General features: G+C 42.5%; 2 protein-coding genes across 2 annotated transcripts; one reads left to right on the top strand and one right to left on the bottom strand.

Moving 5' to 3' along the window:
- Positions 1-476: 476 nt before the first annotated feature.
- LOC133489486 (desmoglein-2-like protein) lies at positions 477-10,535 on the bottom strand. The gene is made up of 14 exons (XM_061798620.1): positions 10,312-10,535; positions 8,922-9,035; positions 7,639-7,794; positions 7,409-7,550; positions 7,165-7,328; positions 6,586-6,720; positions 6,327-6,512; positions 5,778-6,055; positions 5,543-5,685; positions 4,991-5,212; positions 4,144-4,374; positions 3,108-3,229; positions 2,717-3,031; positions 477-2,138 (listed from the first exon to the last, which is right to left on the bottom strand). The coding sequence occupies exons 1-14, from the start codon at positions 10,360-10,362 to the stop codon at positions 918-920; spliced, it is 3,480 nt and encodes a 1,159-aa protein (XP_061654604.1). The 5' UTR covers positions 10,363-10,535; the 3' UTR covers positions 477-917.
- Positions 10,536-14,292: 3,757 nt separating this feature from the next.
- dsc2l (desmocollin 2 like) lies at positions 14,293-23,876 on the top strand. The gene is made up of 16 exons (XM_061798624.1): positions 14,293-14,587; positions 14,712-14,802; positions 14,899-15,083; positions 15,731-15,829; positions 17,055-17,210; positions 17,845-17,989; positions 18,079-18,233; positions 18,316-18,450; positions 18,936-19,121; positions 19,200-19,447; positions 19,541-19,683; positions 20,125-20,349; positions 20,455-20,676; positions 21,334-21,446; positions 21,551-21,808; positions 22,140-23,876. Exons 1-16 carry the CDS (start codon positions 14,549-14,551, stop codon positions 22,338-22,340), a joined length of 2,601 nt encoding a protein of 866 aa, XP_061654608.1. The 5' UTR covers positions 14,293-14,548; the 3' UTR covers positions 22,341-23,876.
- Positions 23,877-27,993: the final 4,117 nt, after the last annotated feature.

The following is a 27,993-nucleotide window of genomic DNA, read 5'->3' as shown; positions in this document are numbered from 1 at the left end:
TTGCAGAATTGTTTTAATTCAGCAACAATGGAGGGTTTCAAGCGCGAATGGCCTATTTAAGGTCACGCCACAATATTAATCGGATTCAACTCTTGACTTAGACGAGGCCACTCCAACACCATTTTTTTTAAGCCTTTCAGAAGTTGACTTGTTGGTATGTTTTGGATCATTGTCCTGCTGCAGAACCCAAGCATGCTTCAGCTCGAGGTCACAAAGTGATAATTGAACATTCTCCTTCAGGATTTTCTGGTAAAGACCAGAATTCAGAGTTCCATCGATGACAGCCAGCAAGTCGTCCAGGTCCTGAAGTAGACGAGCAACCCCAGGCCACCACACTGTCACCATGTTTGACTGATGGTATGGGTAAACTGTTGACACTGTAGTTCCACTTTTCTACGTTAGCCAGCAGTTGGAATAAAACATGGCTGCATATTGTCAGTGTTGTATGTGTCAAAAAAGAGGCCAAGACGACAACCTACTGTCGATTCAATTTTATTACGACAGACTTAGCAGTTTTTAATGCAATATATGCTATTTACATTCAGAAAGTTAGAACTTGTATAAAATATCTGCCAATGAAAAGCAGAGGGAGAAATATTTAACATCTTCAGGAAAAGCAATTCATTTAATCCCCCCCCCCCCCCCCCCACACACACACACAAAACACAACTTTGAACAGCACTTTTGTAAAACTAGAAAGAAGTGCAAAAGAAAACGATATGTACTGCATTCATTGCACTGGTTTAATTGCAGGATTTAAAAAAGTGGCAGAATGTAAGAACTGCATCAAAGATATCCCCCCTGTTGTTGTTTTTGCAAAGGAGCATTCTAATCATCAGTAATGGAGGACAAGGACATATACAGTGGCTTGTACAGTAATGTATTTCCAGTGGACGTGCCGATAGCAAATATTTTCTTTAAGCTCTGGACGTAGATTCTATATTCCTCTCTGTAACCGACACCTTCTTCCGCTGCTGCACCACCACTCTCTGGCCGACTTGCGACTTGGGTGTGGCTTTCAGGACAAAGTCCTCCTTGGAACCTGTAGAATCTTGAGAAGCCAGTGAGAAACTCTTAGCCTGCGCACTTTGACCCCTGACGTCTGACCCTGGCTCACTCGATCCCCGACCTGTCTGGACAAAGGCTACTTGTGCACCCCCGCCTGAGGACTCCTTCTCCACCACCAATACTTGTCTAGATAAGGTTGCTTGCTTGCTAGATCCCTGCCCGGTCTGGACAAGGGCAACTTTTGCACCGTGCCCCCCACCTGTAGAGCCGTTCTCCACTACTACTACTGGTCGTGGTAAGGTTCCTTGCGCCACTTGCCCATCCACGAGCACCATGCCTTGAGATCCTTGGAGGCCGCCGACTTGAACCAGGCCTTGCATCAACCCAACCTGACCCACTCCCTGCTGACCGACTTGAACCAGGCCTTGCGTCAGCCCAACCTGACCCACTCCCTGCTGACCGACTTGAACCAGGCCTTGCGTCAGCCCTACCTGACCCACTCCCTGCTGACCGACGTGAACCAGGCCTTGCGTCAGCCCAACTTGACCCACTCCCTGCTGACCGACTTGAACCTGGCCTCGCGTCAGCCCAACCTGACTCACTCCCTGCTGGGCGCCCCCCGCAAGAAGCACCATTTGGTTCTGGGGCTCGACGACATACATGGGTGTGGTGGCGTAGTACAAGGCGGGCTGTTGCACGAGCAGCGTTTGACTGGGAATCACGACGTTGTCTTGGACGTGCACCTTGGACAGTGTGGATGATCCCTCTCGGACAAAGGTGGACGTTCCAGATGTTACCTTGGAGGTGTTGAGGGTGTCCACATGGATGCGATCCCTGTCTCTGACGGTTTCAGTGTGACTCTGGACGTGCGTCTGAACGGAGGGCCTGACAGGAGACGCCGGTCTGGCCGCTGGATGGATACATATGCCCGCATCCACTTGAGCTGACCCCCTGCAAATCTCAGCTAAGGTTTTAAATTTAGGGTCCAGGTCATCGAGGAATGAAAGGTCGTTGTCGTTCTCGTGGAGGCTGCAGCAGCCCACAGAACCCGACAGAGACTCCCCACCCTCGTAGTCATAGACTAGTAGTGCATCCTTCTCCTGGGACTGCTGGGCAGCATGGTTGGACTTCTGCAAGGAAACAGAATCAGGTAGTGAAACTTGATGATCAGCCCATATACAGCCCACCATGCAACTCTAAAAACAAACTCTGTGGCGCCGTGATGTTTTGATCTCCTGAAGGCAGGACCGTTTTCATACACAGCCCTTTTGATCCGGATCGGAGCTCACGCATGTCAGTTATGTGAGTTTTGTGTGTCTTGGAAACTCATCAAACATTGGGTTCAGCAGGTGTTAGGGGGTTGCATCACGGACTCCTAAAATACGTACATTGCATTTTCATTGGGATCCAAGCATTTGCTAATTTTGGTGAGGTTTTTTTTTTTTTCCGTTTAAGCACCCCAAAAATGTATTCATAAAAGCTGCAAGGAGCGGGACTTCACTTTCCTATACCTGTGACGGCGCAAAATTTGCTTCACCTAAGAATAAAAACGGCGAAGAAACAAATTCATTTCATGAAGGTTTTCACGCCCATGTGTACCACGACGGCATATCATATCATATTACATTTTGTCGTAACTTCAGTTTGGTTCTTGTAGAAAAAAGGTCCTCCATCTTTGTTTTAGTCCCTGAGATTGTCTGGTACTCACACTGGAATAGTATTCCCCCAGGAAGTGATCAGACAGCGCCAAGTTGTCAAAGGCCCCGCCTCTGTACTGGTTGAAGTGACTTTGTCCGGTCATCACGCCGCCGTTGATGCCGTTCATCTGTCCTTGGCCAGAAAATCGGTTGTACTTGTTGTACAGGTACACATTGTCTGTTGTTAGGATGGAGTTTTGATTGCCAGAGATAATTGCTCCACCCCCTTCAGCCAGTCCCCCGAGGTATCCCTTTCCTCCTAAGGTGTTGATCTCCTTGGAAATAATCACCTGTCCACCATCTGGTGTGTGGAGGAGGGGGACTTCCTATGCCGCCCAAAGTAAAAGATCAGACATGAAGCTTTCTTGTTGCTGTTATTGACGAACCAAAAAATTCAAGTACCCTATCTTCTCCTTGGCCCTCGGTGTGGTAGGAGATCAGCTGCTGTTTGGTCTCAAATGGGATGATTTTGAAGTCTCCTGCGGTGCCTCCGCACAGGCAGAACAACAGCAGACAAGGCACCACTAAAACAACACATCAACATCCTTCAGGTTGGAAGTACAGCGTGAGTAAAATATGCATCAAAGTTCAAACCATTTGGGGAATTGGAACCACCATTACATGTGATATCACGTGAGCGATCGGTGCACCACAGTAGAGCTCGTTTCAACCAGCATCAACTCATTCCGCATGTGTGTTTTTCTTTTTTCCTTCTTGGTATGTAACAGTGGGGCTAATTCACATAATAACCACGCCCCCAACCTGAGTTTCTCCACCCATGACTTGATTGGCTAGACCGAGCTAAGATCCAGAGACACTTTCAAGTTACGGCTGCAGTCTGGCCACCAGACTCCACAGTGTGAAACGCAATCGGGCAAAAACACCCGCATCCTCCGCAGGTGTGACACCCCTGCTATCATGTCAAAGCCAGGTAAGCAGAGCTGCATTACGTTTAGTGTTAGCTGACAGCATTTGCACATTTTAAGGCATTGGGTATTTGTGTATGGTGATAGAGTAATGTACAGTATGAACTAGTCAAGTGCCTCCATGAGTTAAAATATGATAAATTAAATTGGATATGTGATCAAAAGGTAGAATGTTATATACGGTATGTGTGTTTAAACATATTACATTACAGGTTGATTTTATTTTGTACTTGTGTAAAAGCTCAGGTTAAAAAAAATGAGATGGTTGATGTTTATTACCTCTAATTAATATTCTACTAGATATCATCTAGCTTTGACTTATATGGCAAGTTATAAAAAAAGTGACTTATTGCCTGTACAGGTAATAAAGGATTTATCACGTTCCAACCATTTTTTTTCAAATTGATCACTATCAAGGGGAAATGTTACTTCAAAAGTCAACCGAAGGAAGTCGGAGCAGTGTCTGCTTCAAAAGTAAGCAAACAAACACAAAAAAGGGTAAACACACTCACAGAGCAGCAGCAGTAGTCCCAAGAGCAAAAGTAGAATTGCACCAACGCCAAAATATGAACGGCTTTCGTTGCGGGCCCCACACCCTTTGGTGTTTGGCTCGCACGTGCACACGACCACGTCGAGCATCTGAATGTCGGCGCACGACTCTCCTTGCTGGTCCTTGATCTCAACGGCCACTTTGTACATGCCCGGCCACAAGTGCTCTTGATCTCGCAGGATTGCCGTCGTCGCTGAAGTCAAAGGCAGTGAACACGTTTTCAAACGGGCAAAATGGATTAGCACATATTTGACTTACAAGTGATTGAGCGAAGACAAGAAGTTTGGCAGTAAAAGGAACACGAACGATACAAGGCGTCCTCAGTTTTTGACAGTTTTTTTCCTGCGGCGGTGCCATAACGTAAATTTGTACGTTGCTTCAGTCTGAACTGTAGGCTATCACTAACCTACGCTAATGCATTTTTTTTTTTTTTTTTACATGATGCTGAACAAGTAATCAGAAATATTCAAATTTACTTCAGCTTTATCCAAACACTTAGCTTAGCTTAGCAAAGCTAACTGTTGCCTTCAACTAAAGTAAGTAGGTGCATCTGAAGTAACAAGAACTTCGGGAAAAGTTTTCATTATTGAAGTTGTTCGAGTCAAAAAGTGAAATTCATATACAGCACATATGATATAGATTTGCGCAATTTAGAATGAAATATTTCATGACTTTATGTGCTGCAGCAGAGTGGAGCGTGCGGAGTATCAGAGTGTAAGCTAACGTTAGCACGTGTGTCGGGCGATCTTGACGAATGTGCTCTATCAATGAGCGAGAAGGGAGCAGAAAAAGTGTGTAGCAGGTCCTACCGTTGAGATGCTCCACCGACCACTTCCCCTGGCTTCCCGTGGAACTCATGGTGAACTCAAACGGGGCTGAATTGGGGAATCTGTCCTCGTCTACGGCCGTGACGTAGATGACATTTTCGCCGTAGCACATGGTGTGACTTGTAGTGGTCACTCTGGGACAGTGATCGTTGAAGTCCTGCACCTGAATGGCGATGGTCCCCGTAGCGGTCTTTGAGGACACTTCTGCAACGCAACCAAACATATGCTCAATGCAAAACACTAAACATCTATCCACAAATAAAAATGTACTTTTGGAATATGTATAATTGAACTTGAATTGTATTTGTTGGGCTCAAATCTGGGTTGTTGTTTTTCTGTTACTGTTTCACGTTCGAAATAAAGAATTCAATTCGGTTCAGTTCACATTGACAACAAGGGACTATTTACAATCTTCAACAACAACAAAAATAATAATTCCGGACCAGAACTGTGAGGCATTCGCGCTAACCACTAGCTCATCGTGCTGCCCCACAAAACATGAAGAAAAGAGCAAGATATGTGTACAAAATTCACCTTTGCTAATGCATATGATTTGGGCGTAGTACGTTCCATTGATCAAAAACTTGGACTCTCGATCCGGCAGTTTATTCAGCCTAATTTCTGCGGTTTTCTCGTCAATGATCAACCAGTTGTCATTGTCGCGGTATTTAACGTACCTGAAAGAATGAGGACAGGTTTTGTCTTGAATGTTAGTCATAATACACATACTACTGGATCTGACGTATATTCAGAGAAAAAGATATCATACCGAACATTGGTGGCAGTCTGCCGCGTGTCGCTGTCAATGGCGCTGTAAGTGGCGATGACGGTGTTGATGGAGATAGACGAGCGGTCCTCAGACAAAGTCACCACTTTGACCGACGGCTGGAAACGGGGACCCTCCTTCTGATTGACCACGTTGATCCTCACCGAGTAGGACTTTGAGATTATGGAAGTGGAGGTCGAAGAGCTTCCGAAATCATACTTGGCCTTGTTGGAAACGACCACCGCCAAGTTGAGTGACTTGATCTCCTCGTAGTCCAGCTCCTGCGTAGACAAAGCACGAAAAAAAAAATGTAAATAAAAAGATGGCTACACGCTGGACTCGTGGCCAGTCAATCACAGGGCGCATAAAAACAATCATTCATACTTAACATTCACAGTGCTTGAATGAGTTTAAATGCGCTCAAAACGTGTGGAAGGGGTCAAATATTTTATTTTGTTTTCTTTATATATATATACAGTATGTATACAGTATTTCTTTGTATTGCAGACTTTCACCTATTGCATTTGGGTCTTTCACATCATACTTGCTTACCTTCTGAATCATAATAATCCCCTGGTTGGTCTTAGCATCCGTGGTGATGTTAAAGTGTCCTCCTTCGTTCCCTGAGACGATTTGAAAGACCGCCAGCCAGTTGTCGGTGTATTTCAGGTCCAAGTCGATGGCCTGAATCCTCAGCACTTCCACGTTGATGGTGTTCTCCTCCACGCTGCCCTCGTACTGTACACAACGGGAGCTCAAGGGGGCTGAAGGGATATATTTTAAAAACAATCTAAAAGTTGTCATGACGTACCGATTCTTTTTCCAGAGTGGGTATGTTGTCATTTATGTCCAGGATTTTGATCTCAATTTCTCCCATTCCCACATTTCCTCCAGCTTGTCCATTCAAGTCAGAAGCTCTGACGACCACCTTGTATGTATCTTTTGTCTGGAAAAACAAACAAAAAAAAAAACATCATCATAATGTTTACCCAGCCGTCCCCATAGGAAAAGTCACTAACCCTCATCTTATGTTTCGCTTCTTTGCTACACCCAAAATGTTCACGGGTCAGTGAACACGCCACAACTGGTCAGTCAACTTTGAACACACCATAACTGTACGGTCAATATTTAGTCCATCTGCCAAAAACGCTCACTCCTTTTTTCCCCATAAAAATCTATTATCCGTAAATATTGGAAAGTAGGAATCATAGTACAGTATAATATGTGTAAAACAAAAATGCATCAATTGTTTATAAATTGGAAATGTCACTGAGGCTCAGTTAACTCCTTTAGTTTTTGTTTTTTTTCCCGCATTGATGAGCTGAGGTCATTCGTTACGTTGGTAATGTAAAAAAAAAACAAAAAAACGTTTGTAGTGTTAGTGGCTCACCTCCCTGTCCAGAGTGTTTCGCAGAACCGAGACCTCTCCGGTCTGAGAGTGGATGAAGAACATGCCGGCAGTGCTGCTGGTCTCCACGATTTTATAATAGATTTGGGAGTAGAGGGTGCCCTCTTGATCGGCGTCGGTGGCGTTCACCCTCATGACGACTGTGCCTGCGAAACGACCGATCGATGTTAAAAGCCCACTCCAAAAAGTCTGCAAAAAGTGAAACCGAGCAGACACCGTCCGATACCTGCGGCGCATGATTCACTGACGGATCCCACTTGGTCTGCTTTAATTATGGGTGTGTTGTCATTTTCATCCACCACAGTAATTCTGATGTCCACGTCCTTTTCGGCACGAGTCCCGTCTTCATATTTTGCAACTCCTTTTAACTAAAACAAAACAACAAAACCAAGAAGCCTTGGGGTTTACAATGTGTCTGGTTTGGCTTTATGTGTAAGTAGGCGGAAGTGATCTTACATCATAAAAGGCAATCTCTTCGCGGTCCAAAACTTTATAGGCCTTCAAAAACCCAGTTAATGGTTCCACCCCGAATACGCGAACGGGAGTCTCGTCAGCACCAGGCCCCCTTAGCGAATACAGTATCCTCGTAAAGTTCTCTTTATCGGAACGAATCTGTAACACAAACACAAAATGATTTGTCTAACACACACACAACAATCGAACATTTTAGAATAGGCTCACTATTCTCCAAAATATGAATGAATGTGACCCAGTTGTTACACATGATGGCTCAAATCCAAGTCACTTGCACTTTTTTTTGGGGGGGGGGGGGTTTGCGATTGATTATGAAAAGTAACGTTAGCATCTAGTAGTAAATTACCCAACCCATGATGTGACCAGGCTGGTCCAACTTGTCTCTAAAATGTAGGTAATGTCGGGTTACCATGGCAATTATACATTGCATCATGTGAGCAAATGTGAGCTGAACATATATTTAAGTGGTTATGGTGGTGAAATGGTGACAAAATGTAAACTACCACTAAGCACCAAAGCCCACATACAAGTCATGCGGCCTTTTTTTTTTTTTTTTTAGCAAAATGTTAGCATCAACACTATAGCTAACGCAACACCAGATGTGTCCAGGCTGATGCAGCAAAAACGCTTTTGACCAAATTTTATATTATACTACTGTGATAATGATAGACTCACCAGTTCCATCATGTGAGTGAGCAAATGTGACTGCAACGTGACTTTCAGGTGGCAATTTTAAGCTACAGATGTTACGTATTGCGACTTTAAAGTGGATAAGCACCAAAACTCAGATACAAGTCAGCGCAATTTTTTATTTTTTTTGGCTGTCTGAACAGTAACGTTAGCACCAATGCTAGTGCTAACACAACACAAGATGTGTCCAGGCTGGTCCATTACTGATGTATACTATATGAAATTTAGCTTTACTGTGGCAAAAGTGAGAACAAAAGATTTTTAAGTGGTTATTTTAAGCTACAGTTATGACATATAGTGACTTTAAGTTCAAATGTCAACTATTATAGCATCCAAACCCCAGATCCAAGTGTCAAGCGGACACCCAGTGAAAGAGTGGATTAAAAGGTAGCGGCGTGTGAGTTGTATTTATTGTGGCTCGTGTTAAAAATGGAAGCGTGCCAGAACACATGTCACACATCTGTTCGTTGCCCTACTTTTAAAAAAAACAATGCAGCATGTGACCAGCCTGGTTCAACTATCGCATTGTGTTACTGACACATATTTCGTCTCCCAAATGCTCAAAAAGCACACACTCTGCCGATGTTTATGCCGGAGTAGTCGTGGTTCTCCTTCAGCTGCCTGGGATGACGAATCCAATCTCTTTTCTGCCTGCGTAGCTCATTTCCTTCTGCCCGCACAGGAACAAGCTGCAGGTATGCACAAGGAAGCGATGGGGGTGGGAAGAAACATTGCATGTCATGAGAAGCGTGTCACAACTGTACACAAGTGTGCTCTTTCTTCAAATCTAATAGAATCCCTACAAAGGACCCCGTCAATCACATTTGAATCCAAAAACATACAATTCAATTATGACTGCTTGCACAACCTAATTAGAGCCATTGCATGTTTTTAAGTTCAGTGTCATTAAATGTATTGTATGTGAATTAAACCCATGGTCTCAACTTTTATATGATTTTTTTTTATGTTTAATCTAATTAGTCAAGTCAGTCAACATAAATTTGAATTTGTTTAACATGTCGTTATAGTCCATTATTTTCAAACTTAAATAATTAAACCACGAAAAAATCAAAAATCAAATGCTTGCATATTTATTACGAGGAAATAAAATGAAAATTATTTATTGATTTGACCATATATATACAACAAAAACAATATAATAACATAGCTAATATAACAGGAAAAATTCAGAAAACCCATTTATCGGAAAATAAATCAGGTTGTATTCTTTTATAATGTAAATACTGTATAATCTATTACTCTCAAGCTTAAACAATAAAACCATAAAATGAATACCAATAAATAATAATATACACACAAATGTACATTTTATGATTCATTAAAGTTGAATACATGTATAAATAATATTCTATTTATTTTTGTCAATGGAGTCTCAATCTTATAAACCATAAAATAAAAATAAAAAAATACATTCACATTACTTATACATTATTTATATATATATAATTTTACATAATAGTTTGACTTTAAATTGTTTTAACTACAAATTGATTAATTGCATTAAAAGTTAGTATATTTAAAAATAAATCTAATGTCACACTCCATAATTGGCCATATTGAAAAGGTATATTACACAGTAATTATTTCAAGCATTCAATTATGTTTTGATGTGTAATAACTACAAATGATTAATGTAGTCTACTTAAAATCACTGACGTGTCGCAATATTTCATTAAAATATTACAAACAGGTGTCTGTATGTAAGTATTTTTTTTTTGGTAATACATCTTATTAGGTTGTGTCATTTACGATTATCATTGTAGCTCCACTTTTCCGCTTTCGGTTTAAAGCGTCACCCCCCCCCCCCCCCTGCCGAAACTGCACTCGTACTTGGCGCTGGCTTGCCCCGACACGAAAGCAGCCTCGCCGCCCGCAGCCACACCTGAGAACGGTCCGTTAGTCGTTCGTCGCCACCGGGGCGACTTTGAACCGCATCACACTCACCGTCCAGCAGCAAAGTAGACCGACGATCGTGCAGCACGACAGCGGAGCCATCGTCAACAACAACAACAACAAAAAGGCCACTTGATAATCCTGAATTTTCGGGGACGTTATTTTCCGTCTATTGTTGCTGGCAAACTTTGACCCTTCGCGGTGCGAGGAGGAAGAACATTTAAGCGCAACGGGCGGCTGGACGGGCTGGTCCCTCCCTCTCTCCCTCCGCCAAACCGCGGAGGGAAAAAAAAGAAGGCGCAATGGGGGTCAACCACTTGTTGAAACAATGACACCGGCGTTTCTCGTGAATCCAGTGTTGAAACAATGACACCGGCGTTTCTCGTGAATCCAGAGTGACGCTTTATGTTAGCGCTTCAGATCACACATTCCACCCCTCTTGGCTTTATTTAAGTTCGAACTGAAGTGCACTCAAGAAGCGATCACAAGTTTACTTACGTGGTATAATATATGCACGGCGATACTCACGCCTACATTTTACTGGATGTATTTCCTCTATAAAATGTAACATTGAATTACAATAAAATTAACCTTTTAATTTAAAAAGAAAAGAAGAAGAAGAAGAAGCGAGTAACGCACCTGAGCTCAAGGGCCACATTTTTAAAACGGGCAGATGGACCAGATAAAAAAAAAAAAAAAAAAGGTATTTCACAATTTTTTTTAACAGTAAGAATTTTATGAGACCAAATAAAGACATTAATTCATTCAAATTTTTTATTGGGTTCTTTATAATTAGATTCTAAATACAATACCAATTATTTTACAAAATATGTAAAGTTAGATTCATATGTAAACATAATTTCACCAATATATTCTTACTTTTTATTTACAATAAATCAATCTACTAATCAAATTAATAAAGGAAATTACTAAAAAGTACATTTGAACTAAATAACCAATTTTTTTAATATATATTTTTTTTAGAAATAACAACATGTATGCAACAAATATGACAGGCCTGTTGATTATGTAAATGTTCGGTTGGCCAGACTGAAGAACAAAGTGTGGCTTTTATTAATTTCATGGTGTAAAAAAAAACAAAAAATGTAATGCTCACATTTGAAACACAATGGCTTAATAGGCTTTTTTCCCCCTTTTTTGGGGGGCGTATGTGAGGGAGCATCGTATAGAAAACAAAAAACAATCAAAAAATGCTGCCAGCATAGAATAGCGGTGAGCACAAGGTTCTAGGTTCGAATGTGGGCTCCAGCTTGCATGTTGACCTCATGCTTACTTACGTGGGTGTTCTCCAGCCACTCTGGCTTCCTCCCACGTTTCAAAAACATTCATGTTCGGTTCATTGAACCACTGAGAACGAGAGTGGGCTATCTCCATGTTGTTGTTGTTGTTTTTAGTTAGATGCAGAAATTAATAGAGAAAAACCGTATCTTTCTGACGAATACCGGTCTAAATCAAGATTCAGTTTCAATTTTGACATATCGGGGGCAGTCAGTCCATTATCGAACTCAGCGCTTCTTTATTTTGCTCGAGTGCCAGCGCATCTGCATGTTAATGCCATTTATTATTTTTCATGAAATATTGCACCATTTGACCACATGTTTGGACGTCAACAGCTATTACGCTAAATGTTTAGTAGCGGCCATTCAACTGAACTTTCCTGCAAAATGACACAAGTGGAGTTAGCCCGCTGTAGTTCTCAGTGGCTCGATTGATCATATAGTGTCAACGTGAGTGTGAATGCTTGTTTGTCTACTGTGCTCTGTACTTGCTGGTGACCAGCCCAAGGCTCTACCCCGCCTCGATTTCGAATTCCTCACAATCAGCAACATTTATTTATGAATTTATGACTGTAAATCACGTTTTGTGAGTCTGAGGCTTTGTGTACTGTACATGCGCTCACCGAAGCGGACAGACACTCATTGCTGACGCAGCTCCACCATGTAAACATCATCAGACAAAGTGAGTCATTTTGAACGTTAGCAACGCGTCTCTTGCAATAGCATGAAGACGGACCCCTCACACAATGGGAGGATTTTTATCAGGTACTTGTCATAGTGTTTTTATCACCCAAACCATCTACTCTCCTTTGTATTACTCCACCTGTAAATGATTCAATGTTTGTTCATGTTTTCATGTTTCTGGGACCCACAAACACACACACACACACACACACACACGCACACACACACACACAGGCAAGATTTCCTTGTAAAAAGTACAATTCCGTCAGATCACTTCACAGGCATTGCGATGCCCAGTGCCAAAGCTGCGCTTCCAGGGAATGTCACGGGCACGGGGCAACTTGTACACTCAAGTGAGAACACATCAATCTAAAGGAAGGCCAGTATTGTATATAATATAATATAAACAGTATACTTCATATGTTTTAAGACATATGAAGTATACTGTTTATATACTGTTTATATATGGTCATAAAATCAGAACTTTTTTTTTTGGAATTCATAGTTCAAAGAAATTGTAAAAAGAGAAAATAAAAACACATCTAAGATGAATTGAAAATATGTATGAAATAACTCCTCAAATAACTGAGCATTGAGCTCTCCGTAGTTTGCCAAGATAATTGAGGAAAATGCTCTTTTAAAGTAGACAATAAACTCACAATAATTGTCATGCAAGACCGTTTACCGTGCATGTTGAGTGAGCATTCATAGTATGCGCAAATGGCATCTCAGTGAACGAAGCAAGAGGTTCTCGTGACAGGACTGGAGTGACGCCAATGTCACTTATTGATTAGATTTTTGATTGATAGTCTACAATGGAAAGTCAAACAAACACTTACACCGACACGATTACATTTAACTCCTGGGCTCCTCCTGCAGGAAAAAAAAAATATTTTTTGAAGAAATAAATTGGAAAAAAAAAATCAGCAAAGAGGGGAATCCACAGGTGTTCAACCGCAGGACGTCTGCTGTATATGAAATTCTGCACCCCCAGGAGTCCAATATGCAATTGTTTGCAAACTGTCATGAAACCTCTTTCGTACAACAATTACGCACAATTCCTCACAAGTTCCACATTCCCAAGAAGTGAACTGAAACACACAAGTTCACAGTGAAAGTGACTCATTTTGAGTTCATCACTCAGCGTGAAGAGTTCAGGCCTGGTGGTGGGGCGATTAGGGAGGGAGGGGGTTTCATACTGCCTGTGTGCGCGCGTGTGTGTGTGTGTCCATGCACGCACGCGTCCCGGCTTGAACGTGGCTAATCAGTTACTTTCCTTCTGGGAGTCACACAACTATTTGCTGAGTCTGTTTTGCGTTTACTGTTATGGCTCCCAGCCCTGGGCGGTTTCCTAACGTCCACGCCCATGACTCATTGCAATCTTCCTGACATTTTTCTCACCTTTCCTGTACGCGCATAAACTCTTTTCTTCTGGTTTCCCCTATGCACAGTTCACACTCGAGGACACTGGCCTGCAGGGTTGTCGACCATTCCCCCCCCCCCCCCCCCCCCCCCCCCTTCTTTGCAAACACTTCTCTGAGATAGTGAGTGGGAGGACAGCACCCCTCCACCCCCCTTGCCAGGCTTCATTTAGTGCACATTCCTTCAGAGCTAAGCGAGGAGCCTTAGCTGTGTTCAGGGATGGGGAGGGGCACCCAGAGGTCATTCATCTGTGCAGACTTGGGAGAGCTTCCACAGACCGGATACACAAGAAAAACAAGTAGACGAGACAATTGTGTCAAGGCAAGATGGACAAAACACATGCACGCTCTGCCTCGGAGGCATGCATAACTTTGACAGCCGCAGAACAACATCTTTAGTCTAATACCGTTTTCAGGCGCTGCTTTGTGTGGAATACGTAAACCTGTGCGAGCCATTATGTACAGTATTCTGAAAATCCCAAATTGTATAATCATACTAAAGCATTGGGAAAACGGCGCCTCCTGCCGGAAGACATGACAACTTTGGAGGCGTTTTGAGGGTGTTGTGTGCACGCAAGGTCCTCGTCCTCCCTGCTGGGGAGGCCCAGCCTTCGGGTGGGGCGTTCAAGGTGTGTCCGGATTATTGACACCCCGCCAGCCAGCAGCGAGGGAGAGAGCAAGCGCAAAAGGTGCCATGGAGGCGTAGGAGACGCAGCAGAATCACTTTATTCCTCGTTGTAGGGGCTCCCAAATCACCACCTGAACGCTTCTAACCTTGCCTTTTTCGGTTTTTGTTTTTATTTTTTTTTGGCGTGTGTGCTGGCGACAGGACTGCTTTCTCCTTGGGGGGCAAAGTGCGAATTTGTGTAAAAAAAAATAAAAAAGATGGCGAATGCTGTCGTTTTCAACGTGTGCCTGGCGCTGGTGAGTCCAAACTTATATATATTTGTTTGTTCTTTTGTTTGTAATTGAAATGAACATTCGTAGCGTAAAAGAGGAACATTCGAAGCGGGTGTGACATTCGACACTTGACGCCGTGTAACTTTAGATGGCGGCCGCGGTGGATTCGTGCTTCGTCCCGAGCTTCCTCTACGTCCCGGTGCCGCGAAGTATCCCGGCCGGATACGAGATAACGAGAAGTATTTATTTTTATCAATTCACCTGCATTTTATTCGAGATATTGATTGAAGGAAAACAAGTAACTCACCGCTGTTTGCTCTTCCGCTGTGTTTTAGTCAATGTGGCGAACTGCGGCAGCGTGACTACGGACGAGAGCGCTTTCGGAGTTTGGCCCAACGGTTCGGTGACGGCCAGAACCGGCGTGGAGGTGTCGCCCAAAGGCCGAACTTTCTCCGTGTGGGCTCGGCTCAGCAACGGACGACAGATGCGCATGGACGTCAACCTCGTCACCAGCAGACAGGTACGGAGAAAAAAAATCGAATCAAATAATACGAAATAAAAAACACTTTTCACACTCATTCGAAGTCCTCCAATCACCGTCGTCGATGTCATAATTATTTGACAAAAAAATCCTTAAGTTGTGTGAATGATTTATTATTATTATTATTTTATTTTTTATTTGTTTTATTGTCAATTATATAATACCGGTTTTGATCATTTAGCACAACGACAAAAAAAAAAGCATACTTGTTTCCCTTTTGTATAAACTTACATAATGCTAGCATTGAGAAGAATTTAAACAAAGACGTAACATGTTATTTAAGGGCGAGCGTCTCCAAATCTGTTGCTGCTGTCCCTCATTAGTCTCCAGATCTCAATCAATCAAAATCCCAGCCACAGTTGACTTTACTTTTCTTGAATTAGAAATAAAAAAAAATTTTTTTTTTACATTGTGATGTCATCCATGGGGGTTATTAAAAGTAACAAACTTAAGTGAAGTACAATGTACAGATATCTGTAACAATCTATTAAATCAATCGATCAGTCAGTAAATACTCAAGCAATCGACCTGGAAAACAACTTACAGTAATAAATGATTTGTACCTAATTGCTTCCATCACTGTCGTTGACTGAAATATTAATTGACTGTATTGTAAATGCGTGCAGCCCACTGATGTGCTGAAACGGTACAAAAGACGCTGGAGCCCCCCACCCTTCAATATCCTGGAGAATGACCCCGGCCCCTATCCAAGAGACATTGAAAGGGTAATGCCATTGAACACGCATGACACGCCAAACATTTCAGCCCTTTTGTTCTTCCATATGTGTATATATCATCTGTTTTTTTGTTTTCTCAGTCACAACAACAAGTGCACCACCCACTGTAATGTTGAGTTTACAAACTGAGCCTCAGTGGCCCCAAGAAGGTGGTAAATTGTTTTATTGGTTTGCCAGTTGTTCAAATATTAGCCATTAGAGCCACACAAGTTTGGTTTGTTGCAGAAAAATCCTGTTTGACGCGTTCTTTGTTGTTAGTTAATAAACAGCACACAATAAACCGCCACCCACGTCAATTCACGTCATTGGTAAACCAACTCCAATGCCCCCAAATGCCTTAGTTTACAGAACTACTGAAAAACATAGCAAAGGACATCATTATTTCTTTATTAAGATGTGGATTTATAGTTATGTACTTGCATTGCTGAACAGAAAAAAAAGGGTTTTATTGTTGAACGTTATCCATAATTAATTACTGACTTCTCACAGAAGTACGTACCAGTTAGCTAGCTCACATTTCGCTAAAAAAAGAAAAAAAAGAAGTTACATTCAATGAGATTCGTGTTTCCAACATGAGTGGCGCACCGCATATACTAGTCAAATCGCTTCCTCTATGACAGTGTCAGTCAAAACTGAACATTGTTGTCTTTGTAAATACTGATATTGTATTTATGTAGCAATTGATGGTAAACAATACATCATTTCATTTCTTATATAATAGATGAGGTGCCATAAAACCCTTAAGGCCACCTCGGACAATTATTTTAAGAGCAAGTGACTCATACATGCAGTACACACTCATGCGTGTGTGTGTGTGTGTGTGGGGGCGTGTGTGGCAACAACTGTAAAATAAAAAACTAAATAGATAACAAAAAGTCCCGGCAGCCTTGAGATAAAAAGGGAAGGGCTTTCCTTTAGTGGACTTTACCCACACACACGACACAGACTATGATGTCACTTAATATAACAGAATAATTTGTTGTAATTATGTTTTAGTCCGTATGTTGTTAATAAAAAGGCTATTCGTGTCTGAACTGAGCTTCCATGGGGTTCAATGACGCAAACTAATACAACATACGAACAATATGAATTGATTAGTATTTGCTCCAAATGCTGTCAATCCAAATCTTGAAGTAGAATTTGTTTGTAATGTCTTGCAATGTTGCCTCGCTTCAAGTGATATTACTGCGCTTGTCTTTGGTTCGCGTGGCAGCTTGTGTCCGACACTGAAGCCGTGCATCGGGTGTACTACACTCTCACGGGGCCCGGTTACGACAAGCACCCAGAGGGAGTGTTTCGGTTTGACAGCGAGACCGGAATGTTGACTGTGCTCAAGGCAGTCGATCGGGAGGAGTACCCGCAGTTCGCCGTGAGTCGCCATTTTATCCTCCTTCAGATTTTCATTTGTTTTTAACTGATGTTACTTACAGGGTGTTCCCAAACATTGACACCTTTTGAAATGTGAATATCTGAGTAACTACACGTTCTCGGGAAACAAAATGAAATAGGCTTCGTGGTTGAACATTCCATTAGGTACCTTTTGCCTTCCTTTATGCATTTTTCATGCTACCCCCAAATCTGCTTTCCAGTTGGTGTGTTTTTACTGAATGTCCCTGAAAATGCACACTGCACACTCTTGTCTGAGTGTGTTCGACCATATGCTAACTCACAAAATGCCTTTATCAGCGCTACCCTGAGAAGGAAATATTAACATTAAGCTTGAGTTGAACATTAAACTGGATGTCACATTTTTTGGAATAGCCTGTATTTTATTTCAATCCATTTAATTCCAATTATATCGATAATTGAATTACCCTCACTTGATTTATACAGTGCCATCTATCTATCTATCTATCTATCTATCTATCTATCTATCTATCTATCTATCTATCTATCTATCTATCTATCTATCTATCTATCTATCTATCTATCGAAGAAACTTTGTGTTTGTATAGTTCAACCACACAATTGCTGAATTTTTAATTGGATCTTTGTCTTTGCAGTTGATAGCCAGGGTTTTCGACAGAACGACGCGGCAGGAAACCGATGACCCTTTGGGCATCTTCGTGAATGTCGACGATCAGAATGACAACGCGCCGCGGTTCCAAGGCCAGATGCAGTTTTCTGTGCCCGAGAAGAGCAAAGCAGGCGAGAAATATGACACACACGCCACCGTGGGTTGCTTGTTGCTTTTTGTTGACAACGTTTGATATGATAATCTCTCTTTTACATCACAGGGACGATAATGGGGAACGTGAATGCCACCGACAGAGACCAAGCAGGCACCGACCACGTGAAGATCCGCTATTCCCTTTTGACCGAATTGAACCGGTTTGCCATCAACCCAACGACGGGTGTCATCACCACAGTGACTAACACGTTAGATAGAGAGGTGAGGAGCGCTCTAGTCCGATTTCTGTTTGATTCAATCGAATTCTGCCATGTTGGAAATGTACGGAATCGTCCCTCATCAGATTAAAGACAAGTATATGGTGACTGTGCAAATCAAAGACATGGACGGCGCAGCCGGCGGTTTGTTCACCACGGGCACGGCGACCATCACCCTGAGCGACATCAACGACAACCCGCCGACCTTCACAAAGAACTTGGTAATTGATTGACAAATTCAAACATCATTTTCGTTGACTACCATGAGGTAGTTTGGTGAGTGAAAATGGCGGACAATGTGGAGCTGGTCCTGAATCCGCTTCCACTATTCTTAGAAGACTTTCTACAAGACGTTAGAGTGTGCCTGTGTTATTATTTATTTATTTTTTGGTCCTAGCAACCAGAAGAACATTGGTGTGGTCAGAGGTTGCTAATGTTGGAGCTTTATTGTAGTTCACCCCAAAGGTGTTTATGGGGCTTTTAAGTCAGGGTGTCAACTTCTTCCACACCTTTCACAAAATTGAAGTGTACAAAATGTAATCGAAAGGAGTCCGGCGAAACTCCTGATTGTAAAAATGACTTATTACGAGGTGTATTCCATTATTATTCAAATGATTTACTAGAAGTTCAGACTATGAAAAGCAATTTTTTACGTGTATTATTAGGATTGTATTGTTATTAACGACCCAATCTTTTCATCCGGCAGTATCAAGCCACTGCAAAGGAGAACGAAATTGGGAAACTTGTTCTTCGGATGCCTGTTGAAGATAAGGATTTAAAAGACACACCCAACTGGAAAGCTAAATTCTTCATTACTAAGGGAAACGAAAATGGAAACTTCCGGATGGAGACGGACCCCAAAACGAACGAGGGGCTTCTGTACGTCTCCAAGGTGAGTCGATTTTCACTTTGGAGTAACACCGTGAGGATTGCAAGCAAACTTAAGTAAATAGTCCTGCCGTCTTCCCAGCCATTAAATTTTGAGCAGTCCCCCAAAATGAGAGTGGAAGTCATGGCCCGAAACGAAGTCAATCTGACTGGCACCACGGCCCAGTGGCAGATCGTCCCTGTGGACTTGACAGTCGGCGACGTGGACGAAGGCCCCGAATTCACGGCCCCTACAATTCGCTTTATCGTAAAAGAGAACACGCCAAACGGCACAGTGATTGGAACTTACAAAGCCTTAGATCCGGAAACCAAGAGCAGCGACGGCATCAAGTAAGCAGCCCCCTTCCAGTCACTTGATGCTACGCGCTAAACAATGTGAGACTGACGAGGACTTTTTTTTTTTTTTTTTTGACCATCTTCCAGGTATTACAAGATCATGGACCCAGCTGCATGGATCAGTGCGGATCGGAACACGGGAGAGCTGAGGGTGGCAAACACCATCGACAGAGAGTCACACTTTGTCACGGATGGAATTTACAACATCACCATGAGAGCCGTTGATGCGAGTACGTCCCTTTTACAACAGATTGCATCCAGTATTCCCAAACACTTTTGGCTTTTGGTGAACTTTCGGGATGAAGCTAAAATGCACTCACGGGTGAACTTTAATTGGCCTTCTCTAAACTTATCTAAGCTCTGGCCTGAGCACAAAAACAGCAAATCGGTGAAAAAATCTGCGACTACGCAATTTTGCGAGTGCCGAACTGCGTCTACGCGGGAGTTCACTGCATTATTACTTGCAAGCTGTTGATTGGTGGAGCGAAGTACCTCCACATTTGCCTTTTCATAAACAAAACCTCAGCGTCAGATAACAAGTGGAAAGAAGACAAAATGCCGGATGTCCTCCATTGTGGTCTTTGAACATACAAGATAGAATGTTTGTTAGAAATTCACAATTCCTGATCTTTCGAGGGTGTCACCTTTATTTCCCTTGAAACGTGTTTCAGCTTCCAAGACTGGTACGGGAACCGTCATAATCCAGGTGGAAGATGTGAATGACAACGTACCCGTCATTGTCCCGCCCGGTGAGAGGGTGGTGTGCGACAAGGAAGGAGAACACGGCTCTGCGCTGCTTGTGGCGGAAGACTTGGACGATGCACCATTTAAAGGCCCCTTCACCTTTAGTCTGCCAAATAACGAAGATGGCAAATGGTCTGTGACCAGATTCAATGGTAGGTGCTCGCGCTCCTCCCCGATCAATCGGCGTCGGCTACTGTATCTATTCATTCGTTCATAGCTTCATCACGCCCCAAATAATTGCGCGTTTCCCTTTGTAGACACCGCAGCTACGTTGCAGCAGCTCAAAGACCTTCCCTTGAAGGTGCACAAAGTTCCCGTGGAGGTCAAAGACCTGCAGGGCAACGGCAAAATCCAGACAGTGAGCGTGAGGATCTGCCAGTGCAGGAACGGCGCCTGCCTGACCAAGCCGTGGTCGTCCTCGCTCGGCCCGATGGGTTGGCTGGCGTTGCTGCTGCCTCTGCTCCTCCTTCTGCTGCTACGTCAGTTCCTCTCCTTCCTACTCACTTTCCCCACATCAATAGTACACTGGAGTGAAGAACATAGACGTTTTGCAATATGTTAGAATCTAATATAGTACTGTAAGTATAGCAAGTCTGTTCAGAAGCTGTATGAACAAAGAGCACTTGTGTTAGTTAAACACATTTGGTAAACAGAATAGAACAACAGAAAAAAAAACAGCCTTCCCTCATTTCCCATTGAAGGACATGAGACTGGGAAAGATGCTGATCAATTCAATTTCCTGTTGTGAAGGATGTGACCTCATTCGCTTTCCTGTAATCAGAACATTGTCACGAGAGCTATCGAATCCTGAAAGAAAAGGTTTGGGACAGGCATAGAAATGGATCTGTTTATTGCGTGGAGTCCAATTCTTAACAATCGTGTCCTGAAGCAATCGAGGCAAAATAAACTTGTTAAGGTTCCTTCTTATCAATTTCCTCAAATGTCCATCCGAGTCATGGTTTGTTCTTTGCATTTTTGGGTTAGCAAATACGCACGCACATACTTTAATTCGGGCCAAAAGAGTCCTGCAATATTGGTTGCACTCATTCATCATGACTTATTGGTTGACAGGTTAGCAACGTTGATTCATCAGGTGTATTCATCGTCATCTCACAGACTCCCTTTCGCTCTTGCAGTCTTGTTGCTCGCCTGTTTCTGCACGACAAAGCCGGACTTGCAGATCTTGGACACGACTGACAGCGGCGGAATCCTGATCAAGTCAAACACGGAGGCCCCGGGGGAAGAAGTGGTGAGGACGAAGACGTGTTGTTTCCTCAAATACAAGCAATGCAAAGGAATCGCTTTTCAATCTTTACAATGCTTTCTTTTCTAACGCTTGTTTTTGCTCTACAGGATGCGAGTCTCATCAAGGTCCCCATTCCCGGTTCTGAAATCAAGGGCTCAGTGGGGAATCAGGAGTGGCAGATCAAGGGATCCACCATCGGATGCCAAGACGTCGGAGTGTATAAGAGCGGCTTTGGTAACACGGAAACAGAGTTCTTCACCGGACACTACAACAGCCAGTATGGAACTCAACAGTACAACGGCGGGATGAACTACGACGCAAACCTTCTCAACACCTGGCAAACAAACGGACTCTATTTGCACCAGGTAAAGTTTCACGATCTTACGCCAGTGCTGTTTTGTTTGTTGGTTAATTAATTAATGATGGACACTCCTTTAATGTCGCATATTTAGACCATATTTAATTGTCTATGGTTTAGCTGTAGTAAGTCCAAACCACATCAGTGGTGGGGAATCTTCTTTTCAACCAGAAGCCAGTCCTCATACAAAGTGTATAAAAAAAAACAATATATATATATATATATATATATATATATATATATATAGATTTAATAAGTACAAATATTTATTCTAATGTATTTGTGTGGCTTTAATGTTTTGGGCCAAATTTGATCATAATCTTGCCATTTGCCTTCAGAAGCTTTCCTATTTCGGAGGGGAGGAGGACGGGCGGTACGCGGATGACATCATCCACCAGTACGGCTTCGAGGGAACGGGCTCGGCGGCCGGCTCGGTCGGGTGCTGCAGCGACGACGGCGGCAATAACGACAACCTCGACTTCCTTAACACGTTGGGACCCAAGTTCAAAAACCTCGCAGGTGTCTGTAAAAAGACATGAACAATGAAGCCGGAGAACAACAGCGTTTTGCCTTTTCGCTGGACAGGATGCGGCCCCCCCCACCGTGCCACCTGAACACCAAGAGTGAAAGGGAAGACAGAGAAGCGCAGTCATGTGTTTGTGTCACTTTTGTTGGACGCTTTTTTTTCTTTTTTTTTTTTTAATCTCATCTCTGCTGCAATTTTCTTAGTCTCAAGCACTGATAACTTTGCTGGCACTGTCATTTGTACATACAAAAAAACAAAAAAAACAGCATTGCGCTTTTTTTTGCATTCTTGGTTTTACAGGCCACTAATAGCTGATGAATTGATGGCTTTGGGTATTCTTTGTGTGTAATAATTTAGTAAGAACAGGTATTTGGGGTTTTACTAATTTCATGTGTTCATATAGTAAATGAACATAGTTTGGTTGGTTATTGGCTAAAATGGTTCCCCACATTTTTTTTTTTTAAGAGTTTTGATATTTTTCTATAACAAAATAATATGAACTAAGATAATTATTATACAGTTGCCTAAGAGACATCAAACTGCAGACTTTAACGTAGGGATGGCTTGATAATCAGTGGCCAATTGGAGTGCACTGATTGGCTGTTGCAGCCACCACCGGCCGGCCCTGTTTGGGTGCAAAAAAGTTCAACAAGATGCCTGCTGTGGGAAGCTGAGCTACGATAACCTTCAACATGACACATAACATGACTATGGAAGCAGGAGTCCAGAAAATTGAGCAATTGTTTATTTCTTTTTTAATAATATTGAAAAAAATAACAATTGATGAATGATCAATCAAGGAAATTTAGTCCAATGGCATCCCGACTTCAAATTATTCTTGTTGTTTGACCGGTCTGGTTGTTCCTAACCGCATGAGATCTGTGCACATGCATTCCAATGACGGTCGCGATGGTCGACTGTCGAGCAGGCGTCAGCGGTTATCGCAACGTTCTCCGAACCACGTGAAAGTCGGCACGAGGGCGTCAACTCGGCGACCAAAGAAGTCGGGTCGAAGAGCAAAACGACGGGAAATCTGGCATTTCCGCGTTTTGCGTTGGTTTGCTTAATGTCTACGAACATTCTGAACATCTCTCTAGATCCGCTGTCAAACTGGTGGCCCGGGGGCAGGATCCGGTCCGCCACATCATTTTATGTGGCCCGCGAAAGCAAATCCAAATCGCTGATTGTGTTCTGGTGTAATACCATTGAGATATTTTTTATTTTTTTTTTACCAATCCCGCTTTGAAAAGAAATGTAATAGTTGGAAAAACATGCATTTATAGGCTTCTGATTTCCAAATTGGTTATTCATCAATGTGTTGTGTGTACTGTAATTACAGTATATGAGGTAATCTTTCATTTCTATGGGTCATAACTGCGATGTGGCCCGTGACAAAAAGGAGTTCGACACCCCTGCTCTAGATGAATGTGCACGGGCAGTAGATCTGGCTTAACTTATTAAACATTTGACTTCAACAGGCTGAATGTCTTTTTACTGTAACACCTGTATTGTGTGCGGCTGTAAAATAATAAAAGGCTCTCTTGTACAAGTGTTTTCTCTGGGAAGAGGAATGTTGCCGGTTGTGCTGGCGGTGTGAAAAGATTGACTGGGTGTGGCAGTCTGGCCTTGCGCAACTCCAAACATGCAGTTGGACACCTTCTGCCATGTAGCGCCCAACCTTGCGTCCTTCAGGCGTGCCGAAAGCCCGTTTGAGCATTTTATTAAGATTATGGCTCATGATCTTTGTCCTATACTTAATGTGTTCTATTTGATTTGTGTGTGTGTGTGTGTTTTCCCATACGAATAATGGCCATCTAGGACAGCATGATGGACTTGTCTGCCTCACAGTTCTGAATCTCAGGTCGTGCTTGTTTGGGTTTTCTCCGGGTACTCAGACCTCCTCCCACATTCCAAACACATGCACGTTAGCTTTAAACACACAACGAGCCTCCAAAAGTGGAAATGTACTCTGTGACACAAATTATTTTTCACACAGGAGTCCCCGAGCATCTGGAGCGCTCCGTATAGGGCCCCAGAAAGAATAATTAAAAAAAAAATAATAATAATTGGTGCCTCATAGCGTATCTATCAAAACTTATTCTATAGCGTTTGTCTTCATATGAATCTCAGAATTGATTTGTTTAGGGGGAAAATAACATTACATAGGTGAGTCACCACTTTTTTTTTTTTTTCCTTAATGTGGCAACCGGATGTAATGTCAGCAAAAGGAAGTGCATAAATTAAGATGTAATACTGTATTTGCACAAATTAAGTAATCATAAGAAAAAGTACCGTCGCATGCAATTGCATGAATTATTCATAGTATAAAAATGAGGGAGATTCTGTAGATAACAGGCTTATCTACCTTATGCACCGACCAACATAAATAAGTGATACACTATGAAAAATGAATTAAAACCCAAATTGAAATTCACCTTTAATGAAGACAGAGGGATTTTGTGTGCACATGCAGGAGACAGTCCACAGACTATTGTTTGGAAAGCGTGCTGATCATCTATCATTGTGATATTGCATATTACAAAAGTGGGATCTTGTTTCAAAATATAACAATAGGATCTGCGGGGATTAGCAAAAAACAAAACAAAACAGACACTTTCGTTATGTGTTCGAGATGTAAACATCAAACCCAAATCCCACTGAGGCCAATTAAGAGAATTTTGAAAAGTCCAAATAATGAAAATACGCAGTTAACCTGAATATTTTATGAAGGCTCTCAAAGCATTCCGGCTGCTCTGTTAGGCGCATTTTACAAATAAACAACTTTTTTTTGTTTTTCTTTGAAATTTCGATTGTATGCCGTTGCTACAAAAACCTAAAGTATGCATTATGGAAATATTATTATGGCTATCGATGATGTCAGCAAAGTACAAATTACAGCCAACTTTGATAAGCAAAACAAATGTCCTGTTTTTTGTCATTTGATCAGATAATTATTGGTTTTGAACCGCTCCAGATGATGTGATGGGCACCGTTGCGTGCTGTTGTATTCCGTTTTTTTTTTTTTGCATCGTATCGATGCTTTCTATAATTGTAACCTGATAGTGGTGGCAATAAAAGAAGGTGGATTAAGTTTGTGGTATCTTTATAGTTGAAACTATTCGGCCCAGGTACCAAATGCACGGCCCACCACTGTGACAAAGGTTAGTCAAGTCCCAAGTGAAGTCGCCTAATGATATTATTGGCCAATTATGTACAGCATGTACATCTTATCATGTCTTAGGTCAAGTCTGAAGTCTTTAACTCCCACACCCAAGTCTTGAGCCGAAATCAAGTCTTGCAGTTTTTTCACGTCACAAGCCATCGAAACAGGGAGTCGCTTCGACTCGAAGTCCAAGTAGCAATGACTCAAGTAGTCCCCATCTCTGGAAATAAGGTCAACAATGTATGGGATTTAAATTGGGACTCGAACAAAGAGACATAGTCTTAATTCTGCACTCGTGTTTCATTCAGTTGCACTCCCTTCACCCAAAAAAGGCTGCAATGGAGTCCAAGCTGTGGCATGACAATCATGTACACTAGATGGCAGCCTTGACCTCTCCTAAGAAGAGCAGGCCGAGCAGCCTGAAGGTTTGCAAAGTGGGAGAACTCCCGAGGCAAGCAACCACTTGACGACACTTCAATTAGACATTAATGGACACTTGTCTGACCACATCTCAGGTTGTTGCTGTTGTTGTTGTTTTTCCCACACACCTGCTGGCTCAGCAAAAGTCGCAAGAGATTGCTCAATGACGATCAAAACGACACGCTTTGAAGTCCCTTGGTTGAAGCCTGCAGATATCTACATTCAGTGTGGGACTGGAGACGAAAAGTCTTCCTGCAGTCTTAAATCACTTCTTAATCCATCGCGTCGCAATTATGGAAACCAGCGATACTGTACAACAGGCACGTGCACAGAAATTTGGGGGGGGGGCAGCTGCTCGAGCCAATAAAAAGGGCACCCATTCCCCCAAATTAATATGAAAACACAATAGTACATATTTAATGTATGTATTTGTTTGTGTTCGTATAATCAACACAGTCAATACAACTATTAACAAAAGGAGAGGACTATGAACAAACATCAAGCTTTGGTGAAATACAAAAATGAGACCAAGATCCATCCATCCATTTTCTGTACCGCTTAGTTAGCAATTAACCGTACAACTCAATTGAAAGAAAGAAAAAAAAAAAAACTGAGCTACAGTACCGTGCTTGCACAAGTGCACACACCCTCTTTTCAATGGCGTTGTGGCCGTGGCTCAGAATGAAGTAATCACATTCCAACTCATGCTAAGTGGGAGTCAGCACACATCTGCCACCAACACGACTGCACCGCTTGCGTGCCCGCTATGCAATAAACACATTACAACGGCATGCGACTGTACATGGCACGTACATCGCTCAGCGGGCCAGCGACTCAGAATCTGTTAGTCATTCAATTCCGTGCATTCGGTTAAGTCCTCCAGCAGATTCGAATCGAATTCATCAAGTGAAACACTTGGATCTATGTAGAATTTGACCTTTCTTTGGCTTGATGTGTTAGAACGAGATGGCTTTCATTCCTTCTCTGCGACAGTTGGAATTCTACCAAAGTTACAAGTAGTTACAACCCCAACACTGCCAGGAAGTTAGAGAGTGGGCAGTCGCTTTATGAATAAATCACAAACACAGAGTAATAGACCGCAAAATAAGAGACTGGACCGACCAAAAGAAATGGGTTTTTTTCTCTTTCTTATTATATTGAGCCGTTTTTCTCTCCACAAGGCAAATGACAAAATCAAGGGAGGAAACAAAAAAAAAAGTGTGGCATGAAAGCGCAACTTTCTTCTTGCTTCTCCTAATGAGACTCTAACACGGATCAAACGGCACTATCCATCAAACACGTCTCGCTGCGGAGTGCACGGCGCAGCAAATGTCGCACGTTCGTTATTATGAGGTGTAAAGGCCGGTGGCCCCGTGAGAAAAATGACAGCTGAGGCAGCGAGCACTTACAGGAGGTGGGCGACATACGAACGCTACGCTACAATCGCTCTTATTGTCCAGTGCCTTCCTTGGATTTCTTTTCCGAGAGCAGAGTACTAAACAACACAGAGGAGCGCAATTTATGATAGAAACTTCACCACTGATAAACAACAGGGTGAAGAAAAAAACCCAACAAATCTTTATTGTATTGTGTGTTCTAATTACTTTTTCACCGCAGCCATTCTGAACCTCGGAAAGAAATAATGCACATTGAATTCAGTTGTTCCCAGCGCAATCATCAAACGTTTATTACCGGTCAGACATGGCTTGAAATAACATTTCAATACTCTCAACGGTCACACAAATATCAAGAGAAGTAAACTTCAAACTCAATTGCCTAAAATAAAGTCCGACGACTACAGTAGAAAACACAGTTTGCAGGATTATCCCGAAAAAGTGATCTCGTCATATTCACGGTTTGGCATTCGATAATTTGCCTGATATTTTTTGGGGGGGGAAACTATCCTCTGTTATTTGCTGAAAACCCCTATTTTCACTGTCTTTGGCAATAAAAGGTACTTGGAACTATGTTGAAGTGCGTCGAGGAGAAGTTAGCATCTATAGGCAATTATTTACCTTTTTAGGGAGCGTCTATTGCTCACAGATTTTTGCGATTCGAGGCAGGGCCCTATTCCCTGCGTTTA

Source organism: Phyllopteryx taeniolatus, chromosome 14, assembly GCF_024500385.1.
Source record: "Phyllopteryx taeniolatus isolate TA_2022b chromosome 14, UOR_Ptae_1.2, whole genome shotgun sequence".
Classification (NCBI taxonomy): Eukaryota; Metazoa; Chordata; class Actinopteri; order Syngnathiformes; family Syngnathidae; genus Phyllopteryx; species Phyllopteryx taeniolatus.
This window is presented reverse-complemented; position numbering and strand designations above follow the sequence as displayed.

Excerpts from the sequence above, each read along its gene's own strand:
- LOC133489486 (XM_061798620.1), bottom strand. The coding sequence starts at position 10,362 with ATGGCTCCGCTGTCGTGCTGCACGATCGTCGGTCTACTTTGCTGCTGG. Across the intron at positions 9,036-10,311 it reads GTCTACTTTGCTGCTGGACG|CTTGTTCCTGTGCGGGCAGA; the intron begins GTGAGTGTGATG and ends GCATACCTGCAG. Across the intron at positions 5,686-5,777 it reads CAGACTGCCACCAATGTTCG|GTACGTTAAATACCGCGACA; the intron begins GTATGATATCTT and ends TCATTCTTTCAG.
- dsc2l (XM_061798624.1), top strand. The coding sequence starts at position 14,549 with ATGGCGAATGCTGTCGTTTTCAACGTGTGCCTGGCGCTG. Across the intron at positions 19,122-19,199 it reads GGCTTCTGTACGTCTCCAAG|CCATTAAATTTTGAGCAGTC; the intron begins GTGAGTCGATTT and ends CCGTCTTCCCAG. Across the intron at positions 21,447-21,550 it reads AGGCCCCGGGGGAAGAAGTG|GATGCGAGTCTCATCAAGGT; the intron begins GTGAGGACGAAG and ends TTTGCTCTACAG.